Source organism: Vicia villosa, unplaced genomic scaffold (assembly GCF_029867415.1).
Source record: "Vicia villosa cultivar HV-30 ecotype Madison, WI unplaced genomic scaffold, Vvil1.0 ctg.004122F_1_1, whole genome shotgun sequence".
Lineage (NCBI taxonomy): Eukaryota > Viridiplantae > Streptophyta > Magnoliopsida > Fabales > Fabaceae > Vicia > Vicia villosa.
In genome coordinates, this window is record NW_026706377.1 from 104,281 (window position 1) to 126,491 (window position 22,211).

The 22,211-nt window shown below is 32.6% G+C and overlaps 1 protein-coding gene across 1 annotated transcript; it reads right to left on the bottom strand.

The window, feature by feature from the left end:
- Positions 1-7,129: 7,129 nt before the first annotated feature.
- LOC131641808 (uncharacterized) lies at positions 7,130-17,124 on the bottom strand. Its single transcript, XM_058912114.1, has 16 exons — positions 16,709-17,124; positions 16,423-16,554; positions 15,990-16,157; positions 15,572-15,841; positions 15,316-15,410; positions 14,249-14,333; positions 13,947-14,162; positions 13,292-13,351; positions 12,737-12,816; positions 11,424-11,743; positions 11,243-11,334; positions 11,016-11,145; positions 8,693-9,849; positions 8,303-8,601; positions 8,005-8,175; positions 7,130-7,904 (listed from the first exon to the last, which is right to left on the bottom strand). The coding sequence occupies exons 1-16, from the start codon at positions 16,946-16,948 to the stop codon at positions 7,769-7,771; spliced, it is 3,651 nt and encodes a 1,216-aa protein (XP_058768097.1). The 5' UTR covers positions 16,949-17,124; the 3' UTR covers positions 7,130-7,768.
- Between the last annotated feature and the right edge of the window lie 5,087 nt (positions 17,125-22,211).

A 22,211-nucleotide genomic window follows, 5' to 3' on the forward strand; every position in this document is an offset into this window, starting at 1 on the left:
TATCCACCTCCTGCTCCTCCTCCTCCCCGACTGGAGGGTCAACATCCGGTATCACCTCCTCCTCATCCTCATCCTCCTCCTCTCGCTGGCGGGAAGAAGATACCCGAGCCAGCCTACTCCTAGAGCCTGAAGCAGATGAACTCTCCACCAAGTCCTGTGGAACGCGCACACGGCGTCCCCGACCCCGTCCCTGGGTCGACGTCAGCTGCGCCGCCGCCCGCTCGCGTCTAGCCGACGCAGTCTGGGACTCCCTACCCTGTCTGATGCGTGCTGGCTGGTTGCCTGACATGTTCCTGTAAACAATCGAAATCGATTAATATGCGAGACAAATGAAAAAACAAAAAAAAATGCACTTCTGATACAGTTCGGAAGTTCATTTCCGAAACTGGGATGGAGGTGTTTTCAGAAATGAACTTCCGAAACACCCCTGCGCAGAGCTTTTCTGCAACCTTCAATGGCAGACCCAAAAAACCTAAACCAAAACTACTTTTATGCCTACTAAACATCCTAATATCAGTACTAACCTATCTTAATGTGATTTTTTCAGTTTCTAAACACCCTATTAGAGTTTATTCAAATAGATCTAAAACTTGAAAAAACAATGTAGAACTTACCAATTAGTGTTTGATGATGAGTTTGGAAGAAGACTTGGGAATGCTCTTTGATCTTACACTTGATTTTGGCAGAAAATTTGAAGAGGGGTTGTGTTTTGATTTGAGTTTGGGTAAATGAATGGGGGAGGGGGAGTGTTTTGTTAAATCTGCAGAACGCGCATTATTTCGGAAGTTCATTTCCGAAATGCTGTTTTCGGAAATGAACTTCCGAAAAAAGACAATTTTTTCAAAAAAAAAGGCGCTTTCGGAGATGCATATCCGAAAACACTTTTTTCTTGCAGTTCGGAAATGAACTTCCGAAGTCAGGGGTAGTTTGGGTTTTTCACCAGAGGTGGGCTAGAGAGTTGGGAGGTTGGCAAAGAAATTTTCTTAAGTTAAGTATTATTTATTTACATTTCAAAAACCTAAATACTCTCTCGCTTAACTTATGGTACACATGGTCACCTAAAAAAAAGTATTTATTTTACTTACTACTTCTACTTTTAACTAAGATGTATAACACAAAAATAATCAAACATAACAAAGTCATCTTTGCCGTAGGAAGATCACTTTCTATTGAAGAGAAGCGTTGTGTTTGCTGTGAGGTAGCATTAAAATTATTTCCTAAATTGGTGTATCAGTTTTATAAATACTGAAATGAGTAGACCATCCTTACCCAATTCTCCACTCCCTAGTCTCTGTTGTATTTAACTCACTAAACACTAAAAAAACTATGTGAGTTGTTAATGCATGAATATGTGTAGCAGCAGCTGCTTGCATATATACTGGCATGCATATAAAAGTAGGGACATTGCTTTCAATTTCCTTCATTTCACTCACATGATGAAGAGTGTTTGGTTCTTCACTATAACAAAAATTATTTTTGAATTAATTGAATTGTTAATATAAATCTTGTTAAAAGTGATTTGAAGGCATTCTATAAAAAAAAAAAAAACTGATTTGAAGGCTAATTAGTTTATGGTTGGATTTGGATATATTCTTATCAAAGTGAGTTAAGAAAAAATATTAAGTCTAAAATTCAATTATAAAATCAGAAACTCCAATTTTAGTTTTGTTAGAACTAGTATTAAAAATTGTACCGGATAATTTTATTGAATTATAAGAAGAGATAATTTAAGAGAAGGGAAGACCGAACGTTAATGTAGGAGAGTTGACTATGGGTAATGAAGGAGAAGCATTGTGTGTTAGTACAGTTTGACATAATTTGTGTTAGTTTCGTGTCTGATGTCAAAATAACTCATATTATAACTTTTCGAAATTATAACTTTTCGAAAAGAGAATCGGCTTAGAAGTTCAACCCATTGCTTTGCAATGATCTAATCTATGAATTTCTAAGTCATTTAAGTTCGTTTCAGACCCGAAATTAGCAATTTACTATTTTATTTTATTTAGGATTTGGTTTTATTTAAGATTTGATTCTGTTTTAAATTAAAAGATTTGATTTCGTTTTAGATTAAAAGATTTTATGGCTATAAGAATTATTTTTCATTATAATAAAATTTAGAGTTTTTTCTAGTAGATTTCAGTTACATGTTTTACGTTTGCAACCTTGTGTTTTGCGTTTGCAATCCTGTGTTTTGTTATTTTGTTATAGATTTAAGATTGTTATTCTTTTCGAATTTTTGATTGTGTCAAACGCAATAAAATGAACCAGTATACATGTGACATCTTAGGTCGCCCAAAGCCTTGTCTCACGACGTCAGGCGACATGCGGTACCCGCCCGACATGGATATCCAATCTTCCAATTGAGCTTAATCCACTTGCATCAGCTTCACTCACACAGAGAATGTGGATATTGACGTGTTCTAAATACTACTAACTGACTTAAGATATGTCAAAGAAGGAAAATCGTTCTCCGCACAATTCCAAAAAACTAAGTTCTATAATGATCATGTATCTTTATCGTGAAATTAGGATAAACTATTACTATCTGACTCTCTAATCCAGACTAGAAGTCTCTATAAATACTCCAATTCTCAAAATAAGATAGAAATCTTCAATTTTCAAAATGAGGACGCATAATTTCTCACCATTACGTGGCCTATACATCCAAAAACACCTTAGCTATATACTACAACACAATAACAACAAAATACTACAAGTTTATCGTATTTTAATATTGATTCTTATAAAAGTACAAATATACTTTTGAAGTAGAAAACGTGAAAGGACGGTTAAGGGAGCATGGGGCATGAGATTCATGGAATTAGGCATTGAAAAGAGGGAAGGAATCTAAAGAAAAAGAGAGTAAAGACGAATTAGTGTTCAGCGTCAAGTCTCGCAACTTGTGAATTGCTTCAAAAACTAATCATATCATCTCATCCCATACAATATGGCATAACAAATCATAATCTCTTCTTTGGGTGGTTATGGCTATATTATTCCCATATTCCAATTAATTAGCCTTATTTTTTATTTTAAATAAATAAAATTCTGAGATATCAATTTAGTATTAAAGTATGAGATCTCTCTCATCCATAATGTGAGTTATCAAAATTGTTCTTTCGTAAATGTATTTCTGAAAGAAAAAAAAATTAAATTTGGTTTTTTCGTATATCCATCTATGGAAGCGTTAAAACATAGGAAACTTGAGAAAATCTCAAATTAATTAAATTCATAAAATCTTCCGCTACATCTACCAAATGTTTTGAAAATAGAGTGTTTCGTAGATGTACATACGTAATATTCTGTTATATTTTTAAATCAACTACATTTCACTCCTAAACTTCAATTTTTTAATAAAAATGGAACATCAAATTATAGTAAATCAAAGTAATTGAAAAACCTCAATTGCACTACTTTGATTTACTACGGAAAAAACCAAATTTAAAAAAAAAAAAAATTAAATATACATCTATGAAAACAGGTGACATAAATGAAATTTCGCTATGAGGCTAAAAGATTAAGAGTTGGATTGAGATTTTCTCTAAAATATTAATTTTATAATTTTAAAAGACATAGTTTAGATTTTATAAAATATACAAATAATATTTAATTTTACATTCACCGATAATGCTGGCCTCTCTATGGTGGTGAATAGTGATAGTGTATGGTTTCAATGTTTCATTGCAATATGTGGTTAGGGTAGTGATGGTGTTTGGAAAGGGAAGGGAAAATGAAAAGTAAAAATGTAGTGATGGCATTTATGAAGGGTCTATGTCCCAAAAGAGCTGTGTGAGACTGATACAAAGCTAAAGCTTGGGGGAATTGGCAGGAAAAGCATGAAAAAGAACCTGCTCCAACAAGACACAACAAGGCTTTTTAGAAGCTTAAAATGATTATTTCGTTGGTATACAACAATTTTGTATCCAAGCTCTTTTGAATACAAAAGATTCTCCCACCACCACTTTTTTTTTTCTTAGAAGATGTATTAAGTATAAACATTTGAGACAAAATTTTACTCTTTTTTATCCTGTAGTTTCCTGATCAAGAATTTATGTGATCGGTTTAAACACAAGGACGGGTAATTAAATGTCTCGTCTTTATCAATTGAACTGATTTAATGTATCCAAATTTAAATTTTTATTCATTTGTATATGAATATTTAGATTTTTTAAATATGTATAAAAGTAATTAAAGCTATACACAAACAAAATCATGAAGGATAATCATGCATGAGAAGTTTAAGAGTACCCTACGTACCATCTTTAAATACCGATTTATAATTCCTTTATTTTTTATTGATGAGGTATGTCTTGTATGTCGTAAGGTATGTTATGATACATTTGGGAACATGCTATTCACTCCTTGCCCCTTCTAGGGGAAAATCGAATTCACATCAGAATGAGAGGGATCTTGAAGTTGTGCAGATATGAGATGGCATAGTTGAAGGAAAACTTATATGAATTGATTTGTACTACCTATACCAACAAGATGCAACTTCTTTTCGATAGTCTGTTCCATAAGAATTCCACAGATAAGCATGATTGACTTTGAGTAATTTTGGAATGGGTGACCTTTTGGGAAATTTCTCGAAAAGTGTGTGAGTGAGGACAAATCATGCTGAAAAGACTCTGATCGGTTTGTTGGATCAGTCGGTAATCCTGAAAGCAGTATGGGGCATTACAGCTAACGCCTTTAAGATGAATTACATGAGGCTCTTATTATTGCATACCTCTCTGGCGGAGACTCTTCTTACTACTTCTACAGAGATAGAGAGATAGAGGAACACAGATTCTCTAGCCATGGTTCTAGATAAGATTAGGGGTTTGGATAAGGTGTCCTTTAGTAGTGTGAAGGCTTGCTTACATTTTAGGGTCCAATCAAAATTTACCTCCCTCCTTCGTAGATTATAGAACGGAAGAGTGTATTTGAGCTGATATCAAAATGAATTTGTTGTTAATGATTAAAATTTCGTTCAATTTCAGTATCTTCTCCTTTGTGGTTGGGATATCCATCTTGTTGATTGTGTCATGTCAGGGGTGACTTCAATGTCTCTTTTAGTCAAATAGAACCTCAATAATTTATCAATTTTAACAGTGAAGGTCCTCTTCTTTGAGTTAAGGCTCGTGCTATATTTACACATTGTGAGGTGTCTTTCATGCATATACACTTCACTCGACTTGACCATCATATCGTTCGTATATATGTACAGTATCTCGTCGATTTCATCTTCAAAAATCTTATTTATCATCATTTGATATGTTGCACCTGCATATTTTTAGTCCAAGGGGCATTATGTTGTGTCTGTAATTAGCATGCTATGTCAGGAAAATGGTATTATTCTTGTCTATTTCTTGCATGAGAATTTGAATGTGCGTGGAATATGTATTCACGAATGATAACAATTTATATTCATCAAAGATGTCTATCAACTTGTAAATATTGTGAAACATGTATGAATATTTAGGGCACGCCTTGTTATATATGTGTAGTCAAAACGCATTCTCCACTTGTCGGGCGCCTTTTGGACTAGAACCATTTAGATAGATATTTTGTGTACTTCAATTATAAAATGAAGTTTCTTGAATGATCTCTATGACGGTGTTTTTGGTGGTTCGGCCTTCTCCTCTAGGATACGTACTAGGTGGAAGGTTCAATGTCATGCATCTCATTCGAGGTAACGATGAATATTTACCTTTCTAGTTGGATTTTCGTCAAGCTGGAGTGCTTTGAAATCACCATATGGAGTCAGTTTTATAATTTTCATTTTATCCTCAATGGGGAGGGGTCCCCACGGGTCGCATTTTTCATCTGATGAGGCCTCGTGTAGGTTCACGTCAAAATCTACGATGTTAACGTCTAGGGGTTGCTTGGATGGATTAACTCTTTTCACTTTTCCCTTCCATTGTATGGTTGTCGCGGTTAGGTCATTTATTGGTGCTTTGTATATTTTATGGGATCTTGTTAGATCAACATATACACTTACTAGTTCATCGCAAGCGTTATGATATCTCATCTTCAGGTGGATGATAAAATTGAATATCTCAAGAGTTGTTGTGGATGGTGAAAGTGGATATATCAAGAGTTGCGGAGAAAGGCCTTCTCAAGATGAAGTTGTAAATACTTTTATAGAGGACTACCATAAACTACACTTTTACTATCCTTGCATATCTTTCTTCTTCGAGGGTCACCATCGGTTCTAAGTTGCCACTGAGGTGGGTTACAGAACCACTGAATGCATGTACAGGGGAGTCCATATAAAGTGATAGCATCTCCCGTTCTCAAAGAGTTTAGCATAAATAATACCACGTGACCTTTTGTAATAAAGGTAATGAAGGTATCTTGTTCTTGCTAGAGAGAAGGGCCAGTGGAACGATTTCAGGATAGTCGTGTTGTGGCGCTCTAGTTTAGTCGCAGTCAGGTTATAGAGGTTTGCAACAAGCTTGTTCACTTCTTGGATCCTAAACACGACCTGAAGTTGTTAGAGATGAGACATTTTTGGTTCCAACAATTGCAATTTTGGTAGAGGTAGAGTTTGTTTCGATGGTTGGCCTTGAAGTAGTTGTTGAAATGGTTGAAATAACGATTGGACTTGGAAATTTCCATGTTCAATCGGTGGAGAGGTTAAGATCTGACGAGAGGCAGTGATTGGGGAAGTCACTAGGATCGGGTCGCGTATCTCAGGGGGAGGAAGCGGCTCTTAAGATGCAAGAGCGAGGACCGGTGTGATAAGTTTTGTCATAGAGATGACATTGTGATGAACGACCGATCGAGTTGCTTTGGAAGCTATCATTGTAGACATTTATAGATATTAATGATGATAGATCGGTTAGCAAAAACGGTTGTGGAGGCCGAACGAAGGAAATTGGAGAAATCTGATGTGAAGTTTCATGAGAATAAAAGACAAATTGCTTCTGAGATAGTCTTTATGTTGTTACTTGATTTCCATATTTTTAGGCTTTGACCGGTATACATAACACACAAGAGGGAGATATAGATATTCAAAAAAATATAGATATTCCACACAAAAAATACAATGTTGGAATATGCCTACAGGACAGCGGTGGTGGTTTGGTTAGCGCAAAAAGTTGATTGGTTGACGGCATGGCCAACGCTTGGGAGGCGTAAGTAATGGAATTTGAAAGGGAACGGAATGGCTGCAAATGCTTAATGTAGATAACACTGGAACTGAAAATAACATTAAGTAGGTAATTGATGCGATATACTCTGAACATGCATCCACACGAGTTTAGTTAATATTTAAAACGTAACAGCCCTCTACATTCTTATGGGGTTATGAATCTCACAAGAAAAAAAAAAACACTTTACATTTCAATTTTCTAATTTATTGCAATTCTAACATGCAATGCATGTTATTGACAAAAAGACTGTCTTGCAACTCAATCACTTGTAAGATGTTATTTTGTACTGTCTCAAATGAAACAGCCAAGAACAATTCGTACTAATTTAACCTTTACAAAAACATGACTAGTAAATCATTTTTAAGAACTGAGCTATTCCTACTTGAAACTTCTATCAACCACTGTTGTAGTTTTAATTTACAACATCAGCCTAAAGAGAGTCATCTTTTGCAAAAACAAACGACATAGACTTTTAACAACCTAAGGAGGTTTCAATCAGTCTCTTTTCCATACTCCAGTGCATAGCATTTCACCATAGTGATATTCATAGGAGTGTTCTTGTTGTTTGCTTAAAGGAACCAATTACCAATATATCAGAGAATCGATAGTTGTATTACCAAACCTATAAGCTATAATAGTGTACTTTCCACATTAGTTGTATATTGTGAAGAAATCTTTTTGAACAAATCACCATCACTGACCAACGTTATAGCTTCGGGGGACAACATTGTACATCTGCTCAAATAATGTTGAAAACCCCGCGACCTGAATTTAAACATCAAGTGATTGAGCAACTATTTGAGGATATCTGGTTAACTTATGGCAATCAAAAGGGAGAAAACAACTGAATTTGCAGCACACTTACCTTCCTCTTCTCTTCTTTTCAACACATTGTGAAACACGGACTGCTTCTGACCTTGAAATTTGGCGCAATGAAGATAGATATTCATAGAAGATATCACCTTTCAGTGCTGCTAAGGATATTCTTTCAGGAACAATGGATTGGACAACCTCAAACAGAGATGCTTTATTTTCACTGTATTACCGGTTCCCAAAATAAGGGTTTGACATTAACATGTGGCAAAAAAAACCATAAAAATAAAAGAAACAGTAAAAAATACTATCAGAAAGTGTCATAACTCGGATGAAATAGTGTATTATACCTCTTCTTCACATTACTTATGGGGTTGTTCAACTCTAATTCCTTCCCATTATAAATAACAGTGCTTTTGGCAAGATCATGTCTGGATAATTTCCCCAATGTCATTGTATCAGTTGTGGAAGCCAGCATCTCAGAAGCTAAATCAATCATCTTCGCACAACCCAACTTTGATCCAACATCTGCTATAAGTTTAACATAAGAACAAAACCCATGTACAGCAACTGTGGACATCATTGTTTCGTCATTATAACAACTAGTTGTAGCTTCATTAGAAACAAAGCTCTGGGGCTCCAAAATATCCTGTGAATTTATGAATTGTTATAATTAAGTGAAGGACATCAAAAGATAGAAAACTTTCACAATTTTCATTTCAACCATAAAAAACACTCACTTGTTTATGTTGGTAATTGTGAAACAAATCAGCTTCTGAAATTAGATTGCTCAACCCATTAGCAAGTTTAACAACTTGAGAAGCCTCTAGCTGTTCTGAGATAGTATGCTGTCTTAAATCCATTTGTCGGAGCTTTTTCCATAAACTTTGTACCATATCTGTCTCCAATAATGGACTCGACTCAACAAATGTTGACTTTAATTTGAAATCCACACGACTGCACTCATCCATCACCTTATTAATTGTAGTTTCCATATTTTCATCTAGAAAATCTTGTAGAGCCTCTTTTGGAGAAGAATCTGGAATTTCAGCATCTGTCAACATAATATCTGAATTGTGTGATAATTTTGTTAACCGCCTCCGAGCACATAGAGTGAACGGTTTTGACTCATTATTCATAGAAACTTCTAGACAGTGACGAGAAGACACCGCTCCAGATATTGTATCTGTTCCGCTTTCAATAGCAGTTTCAGGAACAATCGATGATTCTGGTACACAGGATATATCAAATGACTTAGATGTCTCATTTATGCATTTAACATCAGCTGTTTTTGAATATTTATCACGCTCCTCATCTGAATCCTCCAATTCAGAACAGACCAGCTTACGAAAAGATGTGCTGGGGCAGTTCTCATTCAACTGAATCTCAGAGGTACATTCATTATTTTCTTTGATGGAATGTCTCTTGTTAGCGTCATCCTCTGTGTCTTGAGGATATCGGTTATTTGAATCCTCCTCCTCAGAATCAGAGGACATTACTACAAGTTTCCTTCGACCATTTTGCAGATAGGATGCTTCAGGAGATTCAGAAGAATTAGGAAACTCAGAAATAGCATTGTATTGAATTTCAAGCTCGCCGTAATCTGTTACAGACCCATTTCTCTTAATCATCTCCACCTTCTTGGCTTTTATATAATCAGTCTCCATATACTGCTCGTCTGAATCATTTTGGCTTTCATTTATTTGAAGAAGCTCTTCTTCAACTAACCCTTGCATGCTGCAATTCTCTTCCATTATATTTACTGATTTGACAAATTCATTCTCAATTAGTTCGGATATCTCTGAAGGGAAATCCCACGGCATTATCTTTGGTAGTATCTGATGAACACCCTCAAGATCAAATGGAAGTGAGGGATAGCTTGCCTGTGCTTTTAGATCTGTACAAAAAAGGGGGGATTCATAAGGTTTCCTAAGCCATTAAAGTGGTAATAAGATAACGGCATTTGTGCATAATAATATATTTTGAAATTATTCCCTAAGCACAAACACCATAGAAAAATGACAGTTAACTCTGATTGCATCTTATCTTAGGTGAAAAAATCCTCACGCTAAAATGGAGTCAAAACTGAGTGTAGAAGGAAGGGAGTGAGTAAAGGAGGAAACATATTTACCAGAATGTTAATGGAGTAAACAGCACTGATACCTAACAGTGTGTTATATACTAATAATATGACTGTAGAATATTACTTGACATTTTACTGAAGTCTTTACATTACTTAAAACAATGTGGAAACCAAAAATCAATATGGGAGGGAGGGGGAAATTCATGCTGATACAGTAACTAATTCTTATCATGGAGATATGAAGGAAGACAAATCACCAACAAGCAATTTACTTTATGAATATATAAACTATGGTTCAATGAATTTTGCTGGTTTCCCCACAGTTTTATATTTCATGATATATTTGCATAATTTTATTCATATTACGCTCAAAGATGGCAAGTATCAAGTTACCAATCTCTGATAGCTGTGCGGCGCAGCCATCCCCAAAAGGGAACGGAACAAGAGCAGGGAGCACGGCAGATATTTTAGAGACGCCGAGTCGCAGATACTAATACAGTTAATACTAATGAACACATAATTGTTAAAAACTAAAATAAACTAATCAAAATTCATGAAATATTCATATTTACAAATGAAAAACCAGGTCTTACGCAAAACATTCTTCCAAATGCCAATAAAATTCAATAAAATAACCTTGCTATCCTTAAAAATTCAAGGGAAATATCATATACAGCAGACACGGCCGGAGCAGCCACATCAGCAGTGTCGTTCCGAATCCAAGCCCACTATCGCGGCCATTCCGGCCAAGACACCCATATGTTATGGAAAGGCACGGCCTGACACAGTTTTCTTGGTTATGCTGTTCCGTGCCGAGATAACGGCCGGAATAGCCGAGTTTGATAACATAGGCTAGTATCACCTTAAAATTCTAACATAGCCAATAAATGCTTACAAATAAAATGAATCAAGATTAGCTGGTCTTAATTGAATTATATCAATAAACAAGTGTCTGACAACAAGAATGATGTGTGACGCACCTTTACTGAATATTTTACTCTGCAACCAAAACTGAAGATGCATAATGGTCTTCCGGATGTCTCCATCACAGGATTGTATAAACTTCTCCAGTAGAAGAGGATGGATGGGGGCTCCTTCTCCGAGACAAACCTGTAGGTCATTGATATAACATATATTAATCTAAACTGGGACAACAATTTTTTTTTATAGCTTGAGGGAGGAAGGAGGAAAGTCCCTGTGCACATACAGAGTACAAATGGCAAAGCAACTCCTTTGGCGTTGGCAATGAGAATGAAACATGAAGCCTATCAAAATTATCTGGAAGGCCAGGGTTATCACCTATACAACAACACATTTTCTAAAATATGAATAACTGGTAAAATGCTATATCTTAAGCAAAAATACATTATGCTAACTAGTAATCTTACTATTGCTGGTCAATATAATTGGACCCCTTGCTGTCTCAGCAATCTGCTGTATTGCGGCAATACATCCACGGTCTTCAGGAAAGAGTATGTCCACATCCTCAACCAGAATCAGAGTCTGGACTTTATCACATGCAACAGCTTCACTCTTGCCAAGTAACTTTTGGGATGTTTTACATGGGCTACGAGCTTCATCATCAGATAAGGTTATTAGTTCAACTACTCCGTCATTCACCTCATCCGCAGCTTTATTATTAATCAAAGCAGGAGCTGTGGGGAAATTTGTAGTTATCTTCTGTGATCTCGAAGTATGTTCTGATAACCTGAATATTAACATTGAGTAAGATATATTATCACAGAAAAGCTATGGTTCTACTAAAAAATAGATTGAATCATGGTACACAGGCAATTTAATTATAAGTGGCATACTCTTATTTTACTAAGACCTAATTGTAAGTGCAATACTCTCGATTCCCATAAACCTGCTATTTCATTTTTCTATATCTCAGTGAAGATTTAAGGAGGGAGAACCTTCCCAGACCCACGTCAAAATCTTATAAGTTATAATTTATGACATTTAGGAACTACAACACTATTTCTTCATGCTAAGTTCATACTTAATTGATAATTCCTATTTGCTTCCTTAAGAAATAAATTTGGTTTTTTGGCTCACCCATTGGATGATCACAAGAATATAGCTTATAAATCTCAACCTAGTGGCACATAGACAACAAACAGAGAAAGCCTGTGATTTTGCAGGGCAGCAACTAGCAACACTTTTTTGTATTATGGAATAGACTATTGTTTATCCATTTGTAAAAATGGATCTACATTCTCATGTTCAATTAAGTAATGATTTACTGTGAAATATGAAACGCTCCTATTCAGAAAAGTAGAATGCTCAGCTAACCCAACAAAGAATGACAGAAAAGTGAACGGTGTGTATGATATAAGGCAGGTAGAGTTGCTTATAATAACTCAGCTCCAGAAGATTGGAAATGCCATCTATTTCTTATGTTTATACTGTTAGGTGGAGATTCATAAATGGTTTTCACATTATATATCTCTGATATGCTCCCATAAGGGTCCTTCAAACTTGGTGTGGTGCATAGGCCCAACCAGAATTTCAACATTTTTATTTGAAGAATGGGAATGATGAGGATCAAGCCATCACTTGACCATAGAGGTTCTAATGCCACGTTTGAACTAACTAGCTCTAAAGCTTAAGCTATTATATTAAAATGCATGAAGGGTTTTTATATTATATATCTCTAACATGAGTTCTCAGAAAACATACACAGCACAGATTAACAAACCTTTTGAACCCATGTGAACCAAGGGCATCTCCAAAATACTGCTTTACAACAGTTCCATTTCTACAATCTGATGCATTGAGCTGTTGAAGCAACACAAACAATAGACTCCATTATATTTGGGTATATTCATGGTTAAAAGGACAGACAAATGAAAACAAATGCTTTAATGACTAATAGGCACTCTAAGAAATAAGAAGTTGAAAGGTGTCAGAGGGATACATTGTGCGCGAGCACAACTGTTTCCAGTAACTTCCTAGTGAAGACCAAGACAGTAACTGGACAGTACAAGTAACATTTTCCACCATAATTTCAATGCTTTTTTAACTGTAAAAAATAGCAATCTTTCGGACTACCAGTCTTCACATTGGGCAGCAAAGGACAATCTTAAACCCAAAGTTCAAATTCACAATGCATCAGACCAAATCCAAATCTTGCTAATAGATAATATGTTTGATCTTCAGCAATGCATTAAAAAAATCATGGTGGTTACTTACAATGTGTATCAGTTATGGCGTAAATGAAATAGGAAAATATATTAATAATAACCGGTCATACCTCTAATATGTCAAAGCCTTGCTCTTTGGCACAGGCATAGACTGCTGCAGACTTGCCACTCTGTAAAATGATAGAGCTGTGCCTTAAGTAACAATATGAGTAAGAAGTGTTTATACTGAAAAACCTTTATTCTAGCAACTGGTAGATAACGATAAATTACCAACAGGGTGACGGCCAAATAAACTCAAAGGGGGGAAGGGTCATTAACAAGTAAGGACCCTTACACAAAGTATAGACGGTACAAAGTGTAAATGTAGATTTGCTACCTAGGATTCAATAAATCATATAGAAATTTAAGAGTACTGGATCTGTACTCATAATTGATGTGGCTTTGTAACAAGGGCACCAGAAACCAGATTTAATGCTTTTTCATGGCATTTGAGTGAAAAATGTAATGATAGCAAGTCTCTATTTGTTAGGGGAAAAAACTCATTCCCCATAACACATGCAGTCATTAAATCATATTGGTATAACTCAAATACTGATTTATATGATTATAATTTTTTTCACTATGTTGGTTTGATCTTTTGTATGCTACTTCCTCATGGATTTAATACTGATTTCAGAAAGGTTCTGGAATCTCAAGATCTGGATAGATTCATAAATGATGAGCATAGTGCATGCCAAAGTTTTGACAAAGTAGATTTCAACATACCCCTGTTGGTCCTGTAATTAAAAGAACATTCTGCAGAGAGTCCTCTTCGTTCATATCTTCTGAATCATAGTCACTGTCAGAACAGATATAATCATCATCATCTTGCATGACCCTTGAATCCCTATTAGATGTCTCCTTCCTGGGATTGTAACGTCTTTCATGCCACTGATGTAGCCAGTCACTCAAGAAATTCACAGATACATCATTACCGCATACCTGCAAAAAAAACAAATCATGAAACACAGTGTAATTTAGGACCATGAAAATTCAAAAAAATACAAGACTGGGACAAAAAAACTGACCTCAACAGCCTTCGTTGGCTTGTATTTGTATGCCCATAAGCTACCTTCTGGTTTATCCTCACAACCAGCATAGTATGACCTCAGACTGCAATATAGAAAACATTGAAACTCCACTATCAGGGGAAAAATTCATTGTCAAAAACAGCTTACTGAACTAAAAAATGAAGTCATAAATATCTTATCTTTAAAGAATAGTAAATTTCACTTCTGAACCCTGAACTAGCCATGGAAACCAAGTACACAAGATAATGCTCAAGTAGGCTAAGAGAGAGTAAAGAAAGTAAAGATAGCAGAGATAAAATGCTGTCAACGGTAAATGCTGATTATCACGATATCAGCATCAAATATCATCGCACGGCTGCTCTGCTTTAACCCAAGAGAATCACAAGTAGACCAGTCAATAATGACATAATTTTCGCAAGACATTAAGGGTCACACAATGGTAGTGAAAAAATGAATGAACTGAAGGACCAAAATCATTGGAACACTTTCTAGTTTTGCAAAATCATTCTAATCTCTTGAGAGAATTTTAAGGACCTAGCATTAGTACTACAGGGTTGATTTCAGTATAAATTAAAGTAAGAGTTGGGAACTTTCCAACTATGTCATAAATTTATGCTAAAAGATTTATGACAAGAAAATTGCAATTTGGGATTTATATGGAACAAGCATTATACAAATTCTGTAAGATTAAGTCATCTATAATTATTAACATGCTTCGTTGAACTGGCAAGTAAAAGAGATAAAAGTGAAAAATCAAACAAGTTTAGTAAAGAAATTATAATAAACATTAGCAAAGAACATTAATGATCATAAGCATTTGCGAAGAGCTCCAGGGAATTTAATGATTTAAACAGCCATCTCTCCACTATATAATAATTTAAAAAGACTTCCGCATATTTCACTTGGATTATATATGGTTAAAGAGAAAACTTAAACAGAGGGTTTTACCTACCTATAAGCATTAGCAAATATGTGAAATAAATAAAGGCATAATTACAACAGTCAAATGTACAGAGATCGTATTGCTGTGATTATGTAGTTGCCTGATTCTGGCATATATTTACCTTTCTTGAAGAAATCTACTAGACGGCTCAGTACACGACTTTCTAAAATAGCCAGCTAGCACAGAAAAGGTATCAGATTCACCCACCTCCAAGTCCTGAACAATTTTTGGTCAACAGTTAGCAAATAAAGAAAGGTGACTTAGATGAGACCGTAAGAGTATATATTGCCCCTACAAACTAGCTCCCACCTCATGCCACAGTTATGTATAGGAGGCATTATTTCATTTAAAAAATAAAAATTGAACAAATTATATACCACTTTGGCATTTTTTGGCATTTGAGCACTTTTTGGTTGCTCCTCTTGTAAAGTTGAGTTTGATAATGATGTTTCTTGCAGATTTTCTGGACATTGAGAATGAAAGCTTGAAGCCCCCAATGGATGTAAGTTACTAAGAAGCTTATCAAAATTTAAGCATTCAACAGAACCCTCATAAACAGAAGAATTTGAATTTTCTAATCCTCCATTCACATGGGTGGAATTTCTCAAAAATGTCCAGTTTCTCCAGTCTACTGATGAGGTATCATCCTGCATTAACAATTTTACACCTGAATGAAAAAATGTGATATTATAGAATTCTAAACCCAGAGACCAATTACATATTACTACCTCCTTTTGATTGCATCAAAGCAAAGCAAACAGGAAATAGAAGCCATAAGTAGTACTAGTACCGTACCTTGATATTTTCAAATACATGAATAGGACCACAGGTAATCCTTTCATCCCCACTCTTAGCTTTGAATAGATCACTTCCTGATTCAGACAGCTCCTGAACTTTCTTCCCAGCTTTACATGATGAAAAAAATGGATGAACTTGTCGGCCTGCAAACATCCTTGAATTTTCCTGATCAAAAAACAAAAGAAACAAGTACAAGAGAGTCATGTACTGCTAGATCACGTCTAAGTAGGAAGGGAAGTATCAAACCAAAGCTACATTAATGAAAGTCCTAGGCTTAAGTCTTCACCAAACTACAACTATATCAAACATAGGTTTACCATATTTTTCCAATTCACGCAATTCAAATCATAAAATTCACTGAGAACCCTAGTCCTAAAGGTAGATGTGTATTTAACAAAAATCAAACAATGCAGATTTGATCCACACTAACCTCAGCTGACAACTTTGCCTCTAACCGCAAATCAGGCTTAGCTTTACCAACTTTATCGAAATCAGACAAAACATTCCTCGAAGTTGACCCGGTAATTCCATTAGCTGATGCATTCTTCTTTGGTGTGGCACTCTGTATAAGCACGCAAAGAAAAAATTAGATTCAAATAAAACACTATGAATTCAAAGTCTTAACTTCTAAGTGGCATATCACTCCAATGGAATTTTCAATTTCACAATTGAAATGCAAAATATAGAAATAAAACGCCAAAAGAGGAATCACCGACCTTGGAGCTTTTATTTGCGGGAGTGACCTTCCCTTTAGACTTTCTCTTCCTGCGATTCTTCGTCTCGCAGTAATCCTCGTCTTGTTCGTCACAACTGTCGCCATTCTCCTCGGGTTTGTTGCGAGGCACTGCAGGCTTGTGAGGGAAGAGCGTTGATTGGACCAACCTCCGGCGGACATTGCGGGCCGGCGGTGTGGCGGTGGTGCCGGAGGGACTGAGTTCCGTGACGGGATCGGCCATTGCGTAGGTGGAACTGAAAGTGTTCGATTTGTCGGTTAGGGTTTTGGGATTTGGGAAAATGGTGGAGGGAGAAAAGACGAGAGTGATTAGGACTTGAATTTAGCGTGAGAAAAAATTGGAGGGAGTTCGGGGCTGTTCCCGCCATATGCTAATGTTGTGGGATTAAAAGTTTCATTTTTAATTTTTAACAAGTGGTGATTGAAAAATTAAAGTGGAAGTGTAGTATTTTATTGTGTGTTTAAGTATAAGAAAATGTGACCAATAGTTAGTTAGTCTAGTGGTGATCGGCGTTGAACTTGGTAGGATAACTAGATGTAATCTAATTATCTTTAAAATGACTTTGAAATCACATTTCTTAAGGTAACAATGTCAAATATTTAAAATGGAAGTTATTTTATAATAGTTGTGTGCATAGTATATTCTATTTTGTTTAACTATTTATTAAAAAAAGTAGAAATTTGAAATTGCGACAAATATAAGTTTTTGCGAGTTTTTGTTGAAGTTGTGAATTGTAGGCTCATAATTTTTTGTCATAAGTGTAATGGAACGTAGAAATAGGGTATTTGAAACTAGTTACTGAATATATGCAAAATTTTCTCTATTTTTAACAAAACAAACTAGTAGGAAACCCGTGCTATCGCACGGGTCTGGTCGAGGTTTCACATTACATGTATCTAAATATCACTTGTAAAGTTCTTTTATATAAATCAATCATACATATTTAACCAAAATGCAAACAAATTTTAGTCAATGTTAATCTCAAAAACATAATAGTAAAATCAATCATACATATCTAACCAAAATGCAAATAAATTTTAGTCAATGTTAATCCCAAAAACATAATAGTTAACAATAAAAGAGCTAATAATACATCAATTTTTTTTTAGCTCTTTAAGTAAAAACAATAAACATATGGATTCATATTACACATATCAATGACTAAATTATTAAATATGACATCATATTTTAAGTTAGATAACATTAATATATTTATAACTTATAATCTTTTATCAAAATTTAATTCATGTGTTTGGAATATGAAACACAATATAGTTTATTTTGCCGTTCATGAATATTCACGTAATTTCAATTATATACTAATAATATGTATCAACTTTTAAGCATTGATTCATATTTATAATAAATCATACAATTATTTTTATAACTTCAAATTTATAAAACATTAACAAAAGAAACAGTTAAAAGGTAGACATTAAAATGATCAGTCAATAACTGATATCTCATAGATACATTCACATCTACCCGTCAATTATTTTTATAACTTCAATCATAGATACATTCACATCTACCCGTCAATTATTTTTATAACTTCAAATTTATAAAACAGTAACAAAAAAAAAATAGTTAAAAGATAGACATTAAAATGATCCGTCAATAACTTCAAATTTATAAAACAGTAACAAAAGAAATAGTTAAAAGATATACATTAAAATGATCCGTCAATAACTGATATCACATAGATACGTTCACATCTACTCGTCAATTCAGATGAGTTAAGAAATATATCTATTTGAGATATTAGCCCATTTTTCCAAACGTAAAATGTATGACAACTCCCGTCAAATGCTTAAGAAATAAAAAATAGTTAGAGAATAAAATTTATTAAACCAATTTGAGATATTAGCTCATTTTTTCAAACCTAAAATATATGACATCTCCCGTCAAATATTAAAAGTTTCTACGTTTAATGTATACTTAAAATATTTAAAAATTAAACAAATAATAAAAATATGAATATGTTAATAGAGTAATTAGATCTTGAATATGTTAAATTATAAAAAAATAGAAATTTAAAACCTATGTATGGTAAATAATATATATTTATTCTCATATATTTAAAATAATCACATTAAGTAGTTTCCATTGGATAGTGTAATAAATATAAAATCTCAAATTTAAAATGCTTTGTAACTTATTTCCATTTATAAAAACAACAGTAGATTATTCAATTTATAAAATTGACTATATTAATAAATTTTTATCTTTTATCATATTTTTTTATGATTACCATTTGTCATTAAATTTTCATGACTACCAATTAACATATTTTTAACATGTTTACAATTATGAAGTTAATTTGAAAAAATTATGAGAAGTTTTAGTTATTTCATAAGTTTACAAAAATTACAAAATCTGAATTGATTTTGTTTTGTTTTATTAAACTTTCTATAAAAGTCTAAATAATTTCAAAATATATTTTATCTCAAATAAGAATCTAAATAATTACAAAATAATTTTTATTCTTATATTTTTATAATGAAAAACTAAATATTTAACTTTGGAATAAAAAAGGTATGAGTTGTAGTAAAAAGTTATAAATTTTATCTCTATTAATTTTGATTTGTTTTTATTAACCTTTTTCTAATAATCTAAATAATTACAAAATATATTTTATTTCAAGTTAGAAATTTTAATTTTAATAAAAAAATTAAATAAAAAAACAAATTAGTAGTATAAGTAAATTACATAAATTTAAAAAAATTCAGATTTGAGAATAACTAAAATCAATTAAAATATTGTATAATAATTTGAAATTTAGTTTTTATACAACTTAATACATATTTATTAATTTCTTATAGAAATTAAAAATTTTAAGTATAAATTTACTAATATACTGAACTTTTAATTGTATTATAAATAATAATTTCATTCAATAATAATTATTTCAAAATTATTTGTTTTATTTATTAATAAACATTTCAAAATAAAACATATTATAATTACATAAAAAAATATAATTGGTTTAATAAGAAAATTAAAATTTATAATAATTGATTATATTTAATAAATTGAATGGTAGGATTTTTTTAAAAATATATTTTATTTAGTTAGATTATTAAGAAATTAGAAAAACATTGGTATTAAATCAAAATGACAATTTGGTTATTATTAATTTGATTTTATAAGCAAATTTGTAAAATGATATAAATAAAATTTCAATTACATCAACCACAAATAATTTATTTTATTTATTATCACTTACTTTAAATTGGATCAACAATATAATTTATAAAAATAGTGTAAAACTTTTATTTACAGGTTTTAAATAAATAGTTTTCAAACATATAAATAAAAAGATAATTTATAAAAATAGTGTAAAACTTTTATTTACAGGTTTTAAATAAATAGTTTTCAAACATATAAATAAAAAGACTGATGTTATTTGTAACGAAAATAAACCTCACGAATCACCGATAAACATAACCATTAGATTGCCTACCTTGTATTAAAACAATGTATTGATAAAAGTAAAAAGTCCCACCATATATACACTTTGAATTATTTGTTTACTATTTACTATTAGATACGTTGTTTCGCTACAAATATCATTACCCAAATAAAAATTGAAAATCTAAAAATAAAAACTGACCATAATTAATGAATTTAATTATTTTCAAAAGTATTAATTGACAATAAAAGTTGACCTATAATCAAATCATAAGTATTGATTGATAATAAATTGTTTTCAATTTTTCGTTTTTATGTTAAAATCATTAAAAAGTTTCTCGTTTTAAATTTTATTGAATTATGTGATGCATGTATGATAAAGTTTTTCTTTATATTGAAATTTAAAATAAAAAAATTGTGACTTAAAAATGTGATATTAAGTGTGACCTTTAACAAATATTTCATGTTTAATAGTAATAATTATAGTTTTGTCAAAATTGTCTCAAATTAACTATTATGAGAAAGAAGAAGTATATTGAAAAGATTAAAAATTAAGGATATTATAGACAAAAGAAAAACTATAGTTTAAAAAGTAACAATTATTATTAGTTTTATTGATATGTGTAAAAAATCAAAATAAGACAATTAAAAAGAACCGGAGACAATATCACATTATTTGACATGTAATGACCAATTTTAACTCTTTTACATATTTAAATGATATCTTTTATATAATACACTTCTACATGTTAATTTGTAAAGTATCTTCAAAAATTGTTTTGAATGATATCAAGTACTATAGACTCATTCCGCTTCAACACCAACTCTGCATCATTCTTTCCAAAATTTCTCTAAAACCGTCCATTGAGAGAATTTCCAAGACAGCTGTAGTAGAAAAAGGTTATTTATTTAAATATGATTCTCTACTCTATATAATTTTTAAGAGTGTGTAGATATTAAATAACCAACATAATTGTAATTAAAAATAAAAGATTATAAAAATACCATTAATTTGGATCTCGGTTCTTTTTTCCATTTTAAAAGGTGAAAAAATAATTGTAATTAGAAATACAACATCATGGAAATATCATTAATTTAAATCTTGGTTTCTTTTTTTCATTTTAAAAGGTGAAAAAAATAATTGTAATTAGAAATAAAATATTATAGAAATACCATTAATTCGGATCTCGTTCCCCTTTTTTCCATTTTAAAAGGTGATAAAAGATCATAAAAATACCATTAATTCAGATCTCGGTTCTTTTAAAAAAAATTGGATCTGGTTCAAATGCAGAGTATCAAATATACCTTTGTAAAAATAGAAAGAAAAAACATAATAAAATATCACATATCTCCTTCAATTTTCTTATCAAGAGTTGAAATAGCACAAACATTTTGAAATGCCCCTTCACCCATCAAATTCAAGTAGCTCCCACAACATACTTGGCTTCCACACAAACAAAGTGATGCTTCATACTCCTCCTTGCTCTACAATAAGATGAATATATAAAATATGTTTTCATTAGACAAATATATTGCAGATACTTTTTTATTGCCTTGAATAGATAGAAATCAGCAGGCTGCACAAACCTCAATATAAAAATTAAAAATGGTAAAAGAAAAAGTTTATGCCCCAGATCTATAATCCTCATCCACCAATCAATAAATATATCAGAGCAATTACCAAGGACAACAATGGGTAAAATATAAAAAGTAATGAGATTTCTAGTTAGATTTGAAAAAACATAGTGGAGAAATTGACCAAATCTTTCCTCAAGCATCACTTATGAAATAAGAAGTATTTTCTCATTATCAAATCCAAATAGAAGCAACTAAAGTATTAAAAACCAAAATTATTTCTTGAAAAATGAATCAAACAAAATGCACATACTTATATGTTTAAGCATCTATAAAATAAAATCAGCAATCAGAGTGATCCTATAGACCAAATGAATTACCTTTAAGCACGACATTTCTACCAACAACAACACCATCATGATTTTCACCATATACTACAGTAGCAAGATTAAGCTGGGGCGAAGTTGAAATCGTCGTTCATCTGGCCTTTTATATATTC